General features: G+C 33.1%; 1 protein-coding gene across 1 annotated transcript in view; it reads right to left on the reverse strand.

Moving 5' to 3' along the window:
- The window catches only part of LOC111698469 (diuretic hormone receptor), a gene marked incomplete in the record, with an annotated part of 53,953 nt that overhangs the window by 9,256 nt on the left and 26,276 nt on the right, over nt 1–18,421 (reverse strand). Inside the window, 5 exon segments of the mRNA XM_023468822.1 lie at nt 3,791–3,871; nt 9,910–10,018; nt 14,151–14,244; nt 15,815–15,921; nt 17,006–17,109. Coding sequence (XP_023324590.1) covers nt 3,791–3,871; nt 9,910–10,018; nt 14,151–14,244; nt 15,815–15,921; nt 17,006–17,109 — 495 coding nt within the window.

The raw sequence follows: 18,421 nt of genomic DNA on the forward strand, positions 1-18,421 counted from the left end.
TCAGATCAATAGTTCAGGTTATATTGGATCAATAGTTCAGGTTATATTGGATCAATAGTTCCGGTTATATCAGATCAATAGTTCCGGTTATTTCAGATCAATAGTTCAGGTTATATTGGATCAATAGTTCAGGTTATATTGGATCAATAGTTCAGGTTATATCAGATCAATAGTTCCGGTTATATTGGATCAATAGTTCCGGTTATATTGGATCAATAGTTCCGGTTATATCAGATCAATAGTTCAGGTTTTATTGGATAATTATGCCCGGTTTTATTTGTTTATCAGTTCCAGTTATATAACATCATTGGTTCCCGCTTTATAAGATTATTATATCCAGTTTTATAAGATCATTGGTTCCAGCTATATAAGATTATTAGTTCCGGTTTTATCAGATCATTATATCCGGTTACATCAGATCATTACATCCGATTATATAAAATCATTATATCCGGTTATATCAGATCATTAGATCTGGTTTATCAGATCATTATTTTCGGTTAAATCAAATTATTAGATCTGGTTATGTCAAATCATTAGATCCAGTTATATAAGATCATTAGATCCGGTTATATAAGATCAATAGATCCGGTTATATCAGATCATTCGATCCGGTTATATAAGATCATTGTTCCGGTTATACAAGATCAATAGATCCCGTTATATCGGATCAATAGTTCCAGTTAAATTGGATAATTAGGCCCGGTTATATTTAATTATTAGTTCCAGTTATATAACGTTATTAATTCCAGCTTTATAAGAGCATTGGTTCCAGTTAAATAAGATCATTGGATCCAGTTATATAAGATCATTGGTTCCAGTTATATTAGATCATTGGTTCCAGTTATATAAGGTCATTAATTCCAGGTATATAAGATTATTAACTCCAATTATATAAGATCATTGGTTCCAGCTATATAAGATTATTATTTCCAGTTTTATAAGATTATTAGTTCCGGTTATATAAAATCATTAGTTCCAGTTATATAAGATCACTAGTTCCATTGATATAAAAGATCACTAGTTCCAGTTATAAATGATCATTAGTTGGTTATATTAGATCACGTGGGTCTGGTCATATTAGATCACGTGGGTCTGGTCATATTAGATCGTTTACGCAGAATAAAAAAACATTTGCACATTAATCTAAATATATTTTTCCAATGAAATAAATTATTAAGGACCGAATTTAATGAATTTGGTGGTCGCTGAACTGCTTACCGCTGGTTCAAATTTGAATCACCGATTCAAATTCCTCCTTAATATTTAACTTTGAATCGGCGATTCAAAGTTGTTAGTTCACTAACGTAGTTCAAATTCTTTAAATTCGGTCACTGAACTTGTAAAGTAAAGTTGAAAATACTTCAAAAACATTTCTTGGTTTAACTTTTTCAATTCTATCATCGTTCAGTATAAAATATACTTTTCTTTGTATATTATACATTGAAGAATATACAAACTCTAAACTATAATTAAAAGTTTAAATGTTCTGTATTCGAGAAACTATTTCTATAGCGTAGCTTAAAAATCTATATTTTCCAAGGAATGTCATATTTGAAATTAAATATTATGTAGAGATATACATCATACAGTGAGTATTGATAAACATGGAAATTAAATGTAAATCTGAATACCAATCTATGATAAAGCTCAATTCGCTCATATGTATATATATGTTCGCTGCCTATATATGGCCAATTGATTAAACCAAATTTACTTCATTTTTTTTTGAGGGATCTAACGGATACCCTGGGGATAACATAGACTAAATAAATTTTGGATTTTTTATTCCACGGGCAACGCCGGGCACTTCAGTTAATCTCACGATTTAAAACAAAGCGCGAGTAAACGGCGGGAGCAAAGAGATTTGTAATATTCTACCGTCTTTGGGCGGGAGTAACTATGTGTAATAATATAAACCTGCACATCGCTGGGCACTCCCGCTAGTATTTAATATTTATTATTATTTATTATTAGTATTTAACAAAAAATATTAAAATCTCAACAGCTCAAATTTTTCTGCCACAATTGTTTTAACAACAGAGTCAGACAAAATTTTGGAAAACTCAGATTTTAAGTAATATTGTTCTTGAATGTACGTAGGTGTATATTAAGATATTTATAGGAGATCTAAGTAATATTGTTCTTGAATGTAAGTAGGTGTATATTAAGATATTTATAGGAGATGTAAGTAATATTGTTCTTGAATGTACGTAGGTGTATATTAAGATATTTATTGGAGATCTAAGTAATATTGTTCTTGAATGTACGTAGGGGTATATTAAGATATTTATAGGAGATGTAAGTAATATTGTTCTTGAATGTAAGTAGGTGTATATTAAGATATTTATAGGAGATGTAAGTAATATTGTTCTTGAATGTACGTAGGTGTATATTAAGATATTTATAGGAGATGTAAGTAATATTGTTCTTGAATGTACGTAGGTGTATATTGAGATATTTATAGGAGATGTAAACTTGATTTTAATTAATCCCCCAATGAAAGATCTGAGTGACCTGTCCGATTTACAACGGTACCAATGGACGCTAGCATTGTCTCATTAAGATTAAATAATAAATTGAAATTGAGGTTTCTTGCTTCATGAACAATGGAGAAATTATCGAAATTAAACACTTGTTAAGCCATAAAAACGAGGTTATCTTCCATACTATTTATATCTTAGATCAAGGTTTCAAGGATACCGAAGAGAGTTAGGTATTTAAATGGAGGATCATTTAGAATTCCGACGACAGTTCCTTTAAGAAAAGAAATAAAAAGTTGGCCTTGTTTTACGAGCTTTAACTGTCTATATTATTTCTTCTAATAAATCCAAGTTAAATACCATTTTTATCAATATTTGATGAGGAATCTATATTCAATTATCTATGATCGTTTTATTACCAAAAACCAGAGCTGGGATTGGGTGAACACTAATAAATGTTATAAATATTTATAAATACGTAGAATTGGAAGAACCCATTTCTCTCTTACACTTAATCAAAAAAAAATACTGAAAAACCACAAATTTCACGACTAAGACTTACTGTCATTCCTGACATCCTATTCATCTGATATAATAAATACTAGCTCAAGTTTCTATTTATCTGATATAATAAATACTAGCTAAAGTTTCTATTTATCTGATATAATAAATACTAGCNCCCCCCCCCCCCTTCAACAAAATTCAGACAATTTGGTCAGCCGTGTGGCCAGATATAGCTTGAAATAAGTCTAGAAGATGTTCTATTGTTTATTAAGATTGGTTTTTGTGGGACACTGTGTTTCATATCGGATATTCTTCTGCAGCATCTACATATATATATATATATATATGAGCAAAGAGCTTTATTATATATGTGCTTTGATTTGGACAAATTTTATATTTGTCTGGTGGGGCTAAAAAACATTAATTTTATTCCTCGATCTTGAAAAACAAATGCTAAACCTATTTTTCATCTGAAAATGACAACATTGTCTTGTCGACTCGTAAACATGAAATATGTATCTCTGCAATATTTTAGAGAAAAGCAAATAAAAATGAATATTTTTAACCAAACCACGGAACCTAGGTAACGTTTATGAACGCTTAGAAATTTTCATGTGAGTTTTACTTTTAATTCCGTTTCCAAAAAAAAAGAATTTTCAACGTTTTATCATACATTGTTGAACCCAACAGACAAACAGATCTAGATAGATAAATACAATGTGAATGCAGATTTTTACATACAAATACATAAATTTAGATAAAGATAACAAGAACATATATTTTTATATAAAATAATATTTTACCCCAGCCTAGTAGAAGACAGTGTCTAAGTTTGATAGAACCAAGACTGAAGCTTGCCTGAACCTGCAGGAACAGATACAAACCTAAACATTAAACTATATACTATGTACAGTGTAACCAGCAGGAACAGATACAAATCTAAACATTAAACTATATACTATGTACAGTGTAACCTGCAGGAACAGATACAAATCTAAACATTAAACTATATACTATGTACAGTGTAACCTGCAGGAACAGGTACAAACCTAAACATTAAACTATATATTATGTACAGTGTAACCTGCAGAAACAGATACAAACCTAAACATTAAACTATATATTATGTACAGTGTAACCTGGAGGAACAGATACAAACCTAAACATTAAACTATATATTATGTACAGTGTAACCTGCAGGAACAGTACAAACCTAAACATTAAACTATATACTATGTACAGTGTAACCTGCAGAGCACAAAACTTAAGACAGGGTATTGTTATAAAAACCAGTTTTGAAACCCAGGTTTCACGAATGGGGTTAGGCAGTTTTGTAGATATCAATATTTTTGTTCTGAAATATTATATTATATAGTTTCTTTATTTTCTCCTTTTCTTCGGATCTCTTAAATTGAAATCTACTTAAATGTTAAGACTCCCAAATGGAAACTCGGGAGTTTCATTCAACTATACTCTTTTAAATTTCGGGCTCAGGAATAGATACAAACCTAAACATTAAACTATATATTATGTACAGTGTAACCTGCAGAAACAGGTACGAACCTAAACATTAAACTATATATTATGTACAGTGTAACCTGCAGAAACAGGTACGAACCTAAACATTAAACAAAGAAATAATAGAAGCGTATCTAAAATTTCTATGCATCCTCTGGGTTATCGTTATTTTCAGACTTAATATGATCTGTTTAAACTTTGATTCTAATACCATGTCACGTATATATTTATTTTAGTTTACGTATCACTTCTATAATTCGGACACAGTTTTACATCAGATAGAACTATTATTAGTCGCGATCAATTCCTAAAATTTCTAGGCCTTTAGCCTTAAGGTCGGTTCAAGAAACCTTAATAGCACTCTTAAATAGTCCTGGTTTACTATAGTTTCAGTAAATATTTCCATTTACTATAATAGCGCTGATATAAGGATTTATCTCTAATTGGATAATGTTACCGCTATGCAATTTCTTGGTTCAGAATAGACACCAAACACATGGCTGAACCCTGATTGGATCAGGTGCTATGGACTCGGCATACTAGAGTGGGTTGGTAGGATTTAGGCTAGATCATCTACCCTACGAATTCATAAGTTGTGCTAATACCGGTATTAACAGTATTAACTAAGAGCGGTGTTAACTAATCCATCTGCAGGGTAGATTAGAGGCCAGTCCAAGAGTCCGGAATCTAAAGAGTGGTATAAGAGCGGTATTAGCTAATACCACTCTTATACCACTCTTAACACTAACACCGGTAGTTAGGAAATACGGATTCATCAGTCGCTAATGCTGCCTAATTTGTGGCAGGATTATCTAGCCTAGAACTGCTGATGCGTTCATAAGCAAAAGGATTATCATCCAATCTTTACCGTTTTTATTCCTCTGTGAAACTCTTTTCTTTCTCAACGTAATGATTTTTTAATTATTAAAAAGACGACTTTTAAATAATACTTTCTTTATTTTATGACGAAAGATAGATTTAAAATTCATGGAAATATTTTGCAAGCTAAACTTTTTACATTTCAATCAAATCAAAGTTAAAAAATTAAAACTTTTAAATAAAATATATATTTTATAAAAAAAAATTCTTTATTAAAGATTTTCTCATAAATTTTTTTTTATATTCAAAATATTTTATTAATACAGTTATTTAAGGAGGGGGAGGGGGGGGTAATTAAGCAAAATAAGAAGTATTTCTTCGTTTTTTATGCATTCCTGTATTTGAAACATCTCTGTAGTTCATGAGGTTGTGAGAAGAGTAGAGTAGAGTAGAGGATCTAGCCTAATGGCCGGTTCAAGAAACCTTAATAGCGCTCTTAACTAATCCTGGTTAGTAGTATTTAGGCTAGATCATCTACCCTACGAGTTCATAAGTTGTGTTAATACTGGTATTAACAGTAAGGCCAGTTTAACTAAGAGTGGTGTTAGCTAATCCACCCGCAGGGTAGTTTTAGGGATGCTTTAAAAACAGAGATGCATAAAAAAACGAAGAAATACTTCTAACTTGGCTAAAATCTAACACCGATATGAGTGTTAAGAGTGGTATAAGAGCGGTATAAGCTAATACCGCTCTTATACCAGTCTTAAGATTCCGGACTCGTGAACTGGCCTTATAAACCCTTTCATTTTACCTTAACAGTCCCTATAAATGAAATGCTCTATCTTGTATAAACTGCATAATTTCGGTACTATTTACTAGATTTATTAAATAGCTTAAATTTAAAATTTAACTGACGAGGGTCAACCCAAACCGAAATATATTTTCAATAAATATGGAACTAACATCTACTTTTTTACTCTACAGAGGTTTGGTCCATCACCATCACCGAATTCTAAGAAAAATACTCCTTAGAAAAAATGCTCCCTAGCTAGGAAATAATAGCTATAGATAGAATACTATTTGTAATAGCTTTACAAATTTTTATCTTAATTAAAAATGTAACGTTTCAGATAAAGAACAGTCCTAGCTATTCGCTAGCTATAGATTTCATACTACAGCTAGCTAGAAAATACATTTTTTTCTTCTCAAATTGCCAGTTTTAATACAGTTTTAGGAGTATACGCAGTTCTTGAAAATATCATGTACTTTGTAGTTAATATTCTTGCAATTTAGATTAGAATGATTTGTAAAAGAAATATTCTTGTAGTCTAGTTTAGTTGAATATGTTCCTTCATGTTTTCATTTTGGTGCTTGTATTTAGAGAAATCGTTAGTGAAAATACTAACTGGAACAGAAATAGTGCAAAAACATCGTGAGAGAAGAGAAATAACTTGACATGAACTACGTAAGATTGACTAAACTACAGGCTGAGGCCTAGACTGTGACATATTAGTGGGAATAAATCCAACCCAATTTCAATTTAATAAATTACGAAGATAATTTAAATCTAAATCTGCACCTTGACATCGTTAAGGTAAAAATTTCACTTTATCGAATCCAAATTTTCCGGCAGTAATGAGAGGGGAAGGAGAAGGGAAGGAGAAGGGAAGGAGAAATGAAGGAGGAGGAAGGAGAAGGGATAGAGAAGGGAAAGACAACGGAAGGAGAAGGGAAGGAGAAGGGAAAGAGAAGGAAAGGAGAAGGGAAGGAGAAGGGAAGGAGAAGGGAAGGAGAAGGAAAGGAGAAGGGAAGGAGAAGGAAAGGAGAAGGGAAGGAGAAGGGAAGGAGAAGAGAAGGGAAGAAGAAGGGAAGAAGAAGGGAAGGAGAAGGGCAATTCTATTGAGAAAGTTGAAAAGCAACTTAGCGAGGACATCTTTACATCCTTTGAAAAACNGGAGAAGGGAAGGAGAAGGGAAGGAGAAGGGAAGGAGAAGGGAAGGAGAAGGGAAGGAGAAGGGAAGGAGAAGGGAAGGAGAAGGGAAGGAGAAGAGAGTCAGAAAACGGGAAAAAATATATTTAAGAAGAAAAAGATAATAAAGAATAAGATGTAAAGGGGGAAGAAGAGGGGAAAGAGAACACGAAAAGACAAAAGAGATGAAAATGTCATTTAACCTTCCTTATTTAACTTCCCTCACCCCTTTCCTCACTGAAAACCAAGATGATCACGTTCTCAAGCAAAAATCGAGCAGTATTTTACCAAGAACTCTTTTTAAACGTTGCACGTTACAGTTTAGAATGTTTATGTCTAAGGCTACAAAAAAGTATGAGGGACTTGGTGAGCCAAAGATGTTGCGACACTTCAAAGTCTAGGCTGTCTAAATAATTGAAGAATAACATTTTATACTTGTCTCGATATCAGTGTTCTCTTTCATCTAATCTCCTTTTTTCATACCCCATCTCCCCTTTCATCCAACCTCTTTTATTCCTCCTCCTCCACTCTTCTCCTTTCATCCACCCTCTTTTATTCCTCCTCCTCCACTCTTCTCCTTTTATCCAACCTCCTTTATTCCTCCTCCTCCACTCTTCTCCTTTCATCCACCCACTTTTATTCCTCCTTCTCCACTCTTCTCCTTTTATCCAACCACCTTTATTCCTCCTGCCTCCCCCCTTCTTTATTCACCCTCTTTTATTCCTCCTCCTCCACTCTTCTCCTTTTATCCAACCTCCTTTATTCCTCCTCCTCCACTCTTCTCCTTTCATCCACCCTCTTTTATTCCTCCTTCTCCACTCTTCTCCTTTTATCCAACCTCCTTTATTCCTCCTGCCTCCCCCCTTCTTTATTCTCCCTATCTAGATATTTCACTTCATGTTTACAAACTTGAACTATTGGGAGGGATAGTTAACTAATTTGAAAACATTTAAACATCTTAAAATTTAAACGAAAACAAAGAAATTGTTCAAGATGCTCGTCGTTAATAAGATGTTTCTTGAATTCTCTAAAAATATTAGTTTTTATTAATAACTAAAACATGACATAAAGGTGTAAGAAAGATTGATTTAAGAAAAAAATGAGATTTTAGAATGAGCTCTCTGTCAGTATACGGTCTGTGTCAATCCATCACTTGATACTAGTAATTGGGAAGTTTTGGATTACAATTATTTTGAGCTTTCAATCTATTCTCAAACTTCAAGTTTGTCCTTGAAAATAAGACAGCATTCACGGCAGAATTCTTGCTAAAAGACATATATTTACACATCTATATATTTCTAGCTAATTTTAAAAATTCAATATTTAGAACTCGAAACATAAACTTCGCTTTTTCTGAGAAGATGAAGAAAACTTTTATAGTATATATAGAAATAGAAGATTACAGAGGAACTAGGAGAATACAGGAGAATACAGGAGAATACAGGAGAATACAGGAGAATACAGGAGAATACAGGAGAATACAGGAGAATTCTGGAGAATACATGAGAATACACCAGACCTTTCACTTTTAATGGATTAAATACTTTTGAAGTTTTTAACATCTTGCTGCGTCAGTTTTCCAGACGTACTTGGACTTATAACTCAAATTTAAACTTTTTCAGGAGCCAGATTTTAACTGAATTTGAAGTTAAAATATTTAAAATGTTTTCAATAAACTGCTAACATACATTAAGTACAGGAGAGAAGGTGAGAAATTTCAGCTACGCAATTCATGAATTAAATATATTTCAGGAATCCCGTGAGAGAAGGGGGGAGAGAAGGGGAAGGAGTTAACATGAGAAGGGGAAGGAGTAGGAACATCAGAAGGTGGAGGTGAAGTAATAGGGACATTTTTAGGATAAGAAGGGAGAGGAGTAGAAGGAGGAGAAGGAGGAAGAGGGGAACAGTAGGAACAGGAGAAGGAGGATGAGGGAGAAAGAGGATGAGGAGGATGAGGAGGAGGAGGATAAGGGAGAAGAGGATGAGGAGGATGAGGGGAAGGAGGATAAGGGAGAAGAGGATGATGAGGATGAGGGAGAAAGAGGATAAGGGAGAAGAGGATGAGGAAAAGGATGACAAGGGAGAAGAGGACGAGGAGAATGAGGAGAAGGAGGATAAGGGAGAAGAGGACGAGGAGGATGAGGAGAAGGAGGACGAGGAGGATGAGGAGAAGGAGGATATTGGAGAAGAGGATGAAGAAGATGAGGAGATAATGGAGGATATTGGTATGAGTGAGTGTTGGTGAGACATAGAGAAGAGGATGAGGAGGATGAGGAGGATAAGTTGAAGGCGGAGGAGGAGAAACAGGAGGAAGAGGGGAAGAAGGAAGAACATGAGGATGAGGAGGAGGAGGAGAAGGTGGAGGAGTGGAAGGAGGAGGAACATGAGGAGGAGCAGGAGGCGGAGGGGCAAGGAGTAGGAATAGGTGAAGGAGGATGAGAAAGAAGAAAATGAGGGGAAGGAAGAGGAAATTGCAAGAATTATTGTAAGAATAAGTATGAATATGAATTTATAAAGAATTGATGAAATATGAGAATGAGGATGAGTAAAAATAAAGGAACAAGTACGAGGAACAAGATTGGGATGAGGATGAAAACAATATGAAGAATTTATTACCTTCTACAAACATCCAGAAGAAGTTTGAGATGTGAAAGTATCGTTGAGGTATATGTGAACTACAGTAGATAGATGAAAGTGTATCTGACTGACTGGATAAACTCACATGCTGAAATATATTTCAAATTCATCAATCTTATTAAAAAGCAAACTTTACTAACAAGTTTTCCTAAATAATTTGTAATTTTCGGAGCCCTTATCATGTAATCTTAAATTAAAAACTAAAACATAATTTAACCTTTTTTGAGACACTTAATAATAAATCTGGGAATAGCCTTAGTTCAGAAAAACAGTTGAACAGTAAAATAGTGCAATCTTATAATTTTTTGTTGTTGCAAAATTTCGTTTTTTGCACTCTAGGTAGTTAGCAGGGGGGGGGAAGAAGAAAGTAATCCCCCCCCCTTAGACAACTATAGGTTGGAAAGTTTCTCGTAAAGTAATAATTGCAAAAAACAAAAAAGGGATTTTTCTTTCTAAACTTGATTCCCTGGCGGATAAAAATGTGTCAAATGTGACATTTAAACTTTTTGATACGTCTGTCATATCGTATTCCTGGATTTTCTTACAGTTGGAAATAGTTTCTGGCGCATTTATTTAACTTGAAACCATTACATTCTCCTCTGTTTATTTAGATTTGTATTGTAAAAGAAAGAATTTTAAAAGTCGAAAATAGTCGAGAAAAATAAAAAAGCATGGCCGAAATTTATTTTTTCCCGCCCTCCTTCAAAAAGTAGGTAAATAGGTGGTTTTATTTCTTTGCTTGAGCAAATTCCCTCTTCATTTTTTATAATGTTGTCGCTTCCATCCAGAAAAGCGTTTTCTAGTGACATTAATCCAGATGTTGAATTTTAAAGTAGAACTTTTTTCTTATTATTACATTATCATTTATCCTGAAACTTTTAACTCATCTCACAAAATCTTTTGCAAGTTAATTATTAAAATTCGCAAATTCAGAAGTCTCTAATACTTGAACGTGTTCATACTGGCTCTTCAAAAAAGAATATATTTGGAGACTTAAAGGCTTTAGAAACCATCAAAATGAAATCTCCACCTCTTCATGAGAAAGCTTGGAGTAAGTTTAGAGATTTCTTTTTCTGTTCACTGGAGTTTGATACAAGAATACCATCTGAAGAAGAGTTTTCAACCTATTTCCGATTTCTGAGACCAGATAAAGGTTTATCTACGTCAACATTGTGGACAACTTATAGCTTGCTAAATTCTATTTGTAAGGGGAAATATAGTAACTCTCTCCAACAGTATCCAAGACTGCAATCTATCATCAAAGCATGTAAAAAAGAGAATTTGTCATGAATGACACTCTCTCGGGTCCATATTGGCTTGTTCGGAAAGCCTTGGTTATTATCGCCTTTTTCGGAGGACTCCGCCCCACTGAGGTCATAAGCTTGGTGCTGGAAAAAATCAGTATTGGACAAGAAGGAGTTTATGTGGTTCATGAACGTGCCAAACAAAGATCGGACCAACAAAGTTCCAGGTTAAATACTGGGCGGCTTTTGTCCAAACCTATGTTAAATTTAACTGGATTTGAATAGATTCACTGGCCGTGTTTTTTGGACAGGAAATTTTTGACATCAAGTAAATAGTGAACAATTTTTGTCCAAGATTTATGAGTTTCAACTTCTGCTAATTGATTAATTTTGTTTTTGCAAAGTAGCTAAAAACCAGCATCTTGGAAAAATATGATAGCTGAGGTTTCACATGAGGTTGTTAGAACTCTTAGAAAAACAAAAATTGCAGAATATACTTATATAACCTTTATACTGTCAATGGTAGATGTCAAAGTCTGCTACAGTCAACAAGAATGGGTTCACACCCTTTGCTAATGGTGGATGTCAAAGTCTGCTACAGTCAGCAAGAATGGGTTCACACCCTTTGCTAATGGTGGATGTCAAAGTCTACTACAGTCAACGAGTATGGGTTCACACCCTTTGCTAATGGTGGATGTCAAAGTCTACTACAGTCAACAAGAATGGGTTCACACCCTTTGCTAATGGTAGATGTCAAAGTCTACTACAGTCAACGAGTATGGGTTCACACCCTTTGCTAATGGTGGATGTCAAAGTCTACTACAGTTAACGAGTATGGGTTCACACCCTTTCTAATGGTGGATGTCAAAGTCTACTACAGTCAACGAGTATGGGTTCACACCCTTTGCTAATGGTAGATGGCAAAGTCTACTACAGTCAACGAGTGTGTGTTCACACCCTTTGTTAATGATGAATGTCAAAGTCTACTAAAGTTAACGAGTATGGGTACACACCCTTTGCTAAAGGTAGATGTCAAGTCTACTACAGTCAACGAGAATACATTTCTACTTTTGCTGAATCAATATGTATTTATAAGTTCAATGAATGCATTCCTGAAAATGTTTTGATTATTTGAGTGCTGAATAATTATCTACTTGTAAATGCACAATGAATGTATATTCAGTTGAGATTTCAATATGCATACTTTGTTTCAACAAAAACTATCAAACAAAATTATCAAACATTATATTTTGAATTGACTCATAATAAAGTTTCTTTTGTGTTTTATTTTAAGCTGAACCATCATACATTATTATTTTGTATTTTGTGTTTGAAAATAAATACTATAACTTTCCATTCATGCTGCTGCTGCAGACAATGGAACCTCAGCTCAACAATTACTCAGTTTCTATGGCTGGAAATCTGTTAATATGCCTCAAGAATAAATATCAACTAGTAGTTGTGCATTGATGAATATGGTTTCTCTATTAAGTAACCCAACTGCATATACAGTTGAGAACTCTATAAATGTCAAGATTGTAACTTCTGAAATTACAGAGAATCCTGCTGATACTGAACTAGAGACATCTCTTGAACCTAAACAATCAGCTAGGGAAGGATCTTCGGTTCAGCAAGAAACTGCCTTTTTTGGCACAGGAGGATCTTGCAAGAATCTGCTTTTTTTGGCCAAGGAGGATCTTGCAAGATAACTAATAAATGACAATGTTGTCATGATTCTCTCCTTTAATGGAACCATTAATCTTTGTAAAATAACATTATTGTATCTATGTTCAGTATCTATATAACCTGAGATGGAATTTAAAGAATTTGAGCCGCGGTTTAAATCCGCCAAAACCCGGTTTAAATTAAGCGCCGGCTTAAATCATGAAACATTTGATACAATTTTAAGTGGAACCAACCATATTTAAACTGCGGCTTAAATTTAAACCGCCGCTCAAATTCTTTAAATTCGGCCACTGATTGTAATAAAGTTTGCTATAGTATTTATTATGATGATTGAAATTACTAGCCGGGATATACTATTGGCAGCAGGGAATCAATACATATTATATCCCTGCTAAAAATATTTCACCTCGGCTCAAGTTATTTTATCCCGGACAAAATGAATTTCAGGTTGACTTAATAACATAGTAAAATAAGGGCAGCCAAGAAATAAATATTTTTAAAAAGTCTCGAAAAATTTAAATTTATTATTTCCGTCCCCCTTCAACTAGTAGGTATATTTAAATAGATATTGATTTTTTGTTTAAAAAATACTCAGCTTATGAACGGACACTAAAAATGCGACTGGGAGGAAACAAAGTTTTAAAATTCATTAATTAACTTAAACTCTTATTTACGCTTTCACTGTTTACTATTTCGTGGAATTTTTCTTCCAACAATTATACTTCTGAGAACTATTTCTAAACTATTTAACAAAATTCCTGAAATATATTTAAAATATTCAAACTGAAGAAGTAAGAAATCGTATAACGAAGTATATAAGAAGAATAAAGCCTAGTTAATAATAATTAATTACATGATATAAAGCAAGCTGTATGTTTGTTTAGTACTTGTTTTTACATAAATAATAATATAGTCATCAAATAGACAAATAATTCTTATCAGTATATCCTGCAGTGCAGCTTTATTGTGCAGTAGGTCTGTAGGAGAATAGAAATATTTTCAAAATAAACCAAAGATTTAGAGAATTAACAAACAAAAAAACATTGAAGGTTTTAATTTTCATAAATATCGATTTTACTCTTTAAAATAACTTCACAAATGGCCAAAAACTCTTGATTCCTTCGACCTTACAAATGCTAAATTGTCTTGACAATTGTTATCAGAAATTCTGAACTCTCTTGTCCTAACAAATTCTTAATAAATTCAAATCCAGAGATCAAGAAGATTATCAGTAAAATTTAAAAGTGCCCACTGCGAACATCGAGACAAACACAAAAGTTGCCAGTTTACCTGAATGACTGCTATGAGTACCCAGCAAAGGTTAGATACAAGAAGACTAATGAACAAGTTTGTGTGGATTTTGTGTCTTAAACATCTCATTTCCCTAGACAATAGAATATAACAACAGTTTTAAATTTCTCCAGGGTTATTATCTATACTTTCACTCTTGTAACACCAGACACGTTTATCATGGAAACAGAACTTGTTCTGTTAAATAAGTGTTTGTATTTGTTATCAAATAGAAATCTGTATCGAACCTGACGAGTTGCAGGAGTAACAGACTACAAGACTAAACCAAATTAACTTTGGTTTAAGTTAACATAGTTTAATGTAAGAAAAAAATTAGATTTTAGAAACTCTTTATGATATGTGAAGGGTTTTATCAAAAGTGTCGAGTGGAGGAGGAGTTTGTTAAATTAAACTTAATAATTGAGTTTGTTCTTGGGAGTTTTAAAAGCTTACAAAACTTAAACCAAATGAACATAGTGGACTCTGGTCGTTTCGGAGTAGCATAGTAGACTAGCTCAGGTTGGAATTGAAAGATATCTTAATTGAGAAGTTGTGAATTAGTAACGGATGGTTGAACTAATTCTCGCGTTTAAGAGAAGTATTTTTACTAGCTATACCCTTTTTTGGTTCAATTAACTTCTTATTATTCATTAATTCCGACCCTTGAAAGGGTTGAATTCTCAAAACTCACGGTTTCGTTTGATTTGAGCCAAGAGCTAAGTAAAAAGAGAATTTGAAAATCGTTTGGATCCTCACTAGCTTTCGTCCTGGTTTAAATAGCAACCCGACTCAGTGGTAGTTCATAGTTTGTGGGGAAATAGAAAGGATCGGTTTATTTGTATCAGACATTAAATTTTATAATTATCATATAATTGCACCCTGATGTTGTGATGTACAATGTACACCTTTGCTATTTCAAATTATGAATTCTGCTAAATTAAATAGCCAACGATGGAAATAACAAAGAGTTACATCTTCAGGTTGCAAAGATACAGGTTATTAAAAATTTTAGTTTGAGGCATGTTACAATTAATTAATTAAACACTCGCCTAATACTCTAATTTATATTTTGAAATATCAAGATATACGATGTCAGCTTAATATAAGGAAAAGAAATTAGATTATGAGGCGAGTAATAAATTAAGTAAAAATTGTAATCAATATGATTACGTGAACGCACAATTAACACTATAACTCATATTTTATATGTTTATATATATGTATACGTTTTCTTTGTAAAAGTCTGATAGGACCGTTTAACACAATTAATATTAGAATATTGGTCGACTGTCTATATTATTGGAAATATGTACACTGTAGTGTAGACTGCTGCATACATACATATATTGGTAACACAAGTAACACAATATTTACCGAGCTAACTTTGGTGTTAAAGAACAAAACTTTATCTTAGATCCTAGATCTTAGATCCTAGATCTTAGATCCTAGATCTTAGATCCAGTATGCACGTTCTTTATCCAAATCATTTCATTAAAATTCTTTGGATTGGATTCTAGTAGTTTGATCCACGATTATAGGTTCTTGATCCAAGATTCAAGAAGAAAGGGATGGGGTTTGAGGATCCGTAGTTCTCAATCATAATAAGATGAGGACCAGAATCCTTGGATTGCAAGGATTTTATATGCTAGAGACGTATATCTTACTTGAAGTATAGAAAGATGAATATAGCAAGGATGAGAGCAATCATGGATACAGTGTATCCGAGTAGGTAGATATACAGCTCATGATCCTCCTGGCACAGTTTAGGCTCCTACAGTACAGTATTTAATTCAATGTATTAATTGGTACTATTTAAAGAAGCATATGGGGGGGGGAATTTTTGCCGATTTTCTATGCAGCATACATCACACCAATCCGAACCAGCGCGTAGTATTTACTGGTACCGTACGGTTTAGTGCACTCGTATTGTTTGTGCATTTACTGGTACCAGCAGGTCTAGTGTGCACAGTGAATAGTGGACGTTTTATAGGCTGGTTGAATTGATGTAAACTATATAATGACAATTTTGGCTTCTAACAAAATTATATTGAAATGTTTAGACAACTTTCGATTTCGGTATTTTTGCTAGGCTTAAAAGGCAGAACACATTTTGGAATTGCAAGGACATTTCATACTAAGTGTTTCAAGAATCATATTTGTAAACTTATAATTACTGCTGAGAAGTACAATGTCTCAAGAATGTCATAGTTAACTTATCAATGAAATGTCTCGTGTTTTGTGGAACACACCGTATATTGTACAGATTGTATCAGCACAGTTATGTAATAAAGCAAAGGATACACAGGGAGCCTTTCAGTTAGAAATTAATTAGAAAAAAGTAATTATTCCTGGTGATATTCAATATTTACGTTATATATGTATATTTGATAAATAAATTAGTACGCCAGAATAATAAACAACAGGAACAGGAATAAATATTTCAAGGAAGAAAAACAAATTGTTGAGTGCAAAAAGGAGATAAATAAAAGATGAACTATAAATAGAGATTAAAAACTAATGGAAAAATGGAAAGTACTTTGATAAAAGATAACTAGTGTCCGAATTTAATGAATTTAACCTGCGTCTCAAATTCCCTAAAAACCGGTTTCAATGGAGCGCCGGCTTAAATCTTGAAAATTACGAAAAATCGTGTGAATTAAGAAAAGTTGATTAGTGGATGAGTAAATCGATGAAAGGATGAATGATTAAATGAATGGTTGAGTAAATCTATGAAAGTATGAATGACTAAATGAATGGATGAGTAAATCTATGAAAGAATGAATGACTAAATGAATGGATGAGTAAATCTATGAAGGGATGAATGACTAAATGAATGGATGAATGATGAATAGAACCTGTAGACAAGGATCCTCTGTAGGCCAAGGATTATCAAGACAAGCTGAGTAGTTGGTCTGAGTTGCCCACTCACCAGTAGACAAACATTCACGAGTTATATTATCTAAATTAAAATATTTCTTGTAAATACTTATTTTTAACCAAAGAAGACCATCTGCTCGCTGATCACCCTTAAACCACGCTTCATTCTGTAATATAGTTTTAAGCTTTCAAAATATCTCTGACAAAAGAATTTAAAAAATTCCTATTCAAAATGAAACAAAAATTTTAGTTTTAATCACATAGTCTGTCAGTTATATATAGATACCCACTCTATTGTTGTTCTATTTTCTAACTCTTATTTTCTCTTGGTTCCACCTCTACACTGCCAATTTCTTGACGTGGTAGCACGAATAAGAAATTGGGCAACTGTGTACAGTTTAAAGTCACTCCGGAATATATGTGCAATGAGCTGGTATGCGATGCAAGTAACATTTAAAAGTGAAAAAGGAATTGAGTTTTTGCCATAAATCTCAATCTTCAAATAACTATATCTCTACAACCAAAATATGTAAACCTTTGATATCTCAAATTTAGATTATTTGATATAACAAAAGTCATGGTTTGATATGTCTAAGGTCTACGAAATTGGGTTGTAAAGCTATATGAATTTAAAAATCAGAGTTTGTTGCAAAGACTCAATTCCTTTAAGATCAGTAATTAAAGACGTATTCAGGGGGGGGGGGTTAGGTGGGCTCACCCCGCTGGACCAGTGAAAGCTACGGTTTTCAGGCAAGAAAAAAAATTAAACCTTCCCCCTGGACAAATTTCTAAATATGCCCTGTATAGTGTAATATAAAATGTAAAGTTCCGAGAATACAATTTTCTTCGTTTACTCCCTGTCCCCTATAGAAAAGTAAACATGAGAAAAATTAGATTATATTTTCCTATTTCTTATATTTATACTGCAGGGCAGGTATTGAAGTAGGATAAGAGAGTGATGGATGAATTGATGAATCACAGATGAAAGAATGAGAAACGAATAGTTAATTTTAGTTTAATTTTATAGTAAACTAATTGATGGATCTATGAATTATTTAATGAATAGATGATTCTATGGATTACTACATGAATGGATGGAACTATGGATTTTTAAATGAAACTATAGATCTATGGATTAGTAAATAGATGGATGGATTAGTAAATGAATGAATGGATCTATGGATTATTAAATGAATGAATGGATCTATGGATTAATATATTAATGGATGGATTATTCTATGGATGAATAGATAATGGAGGAAACCCATAAATCAATAAATACACACTACATAGTACCTACTGCAGAGGATTTGGGTGGAGGATATATAAACATAGTTGCAACCTTTGGTACATTTTTCCAGTGGTTTTTTTACACAACACAGGAAGCAATATTT

This window comes from Eurytemora carolleeae, unplaced genomic scaffold, assembly GCF_000591075.1.
Source record: "Eurytemora carolleeae unplaced genomic scaffold, Eaff_2.0 scaffold40, whole genome shotgun sequence".
Lineage (NCBI taxonomy): Eukaryota > Metazoa > Arthropoda > Copepoda > Calanoida > Temoridae > Eurytemora > Eurytemora carolleeae.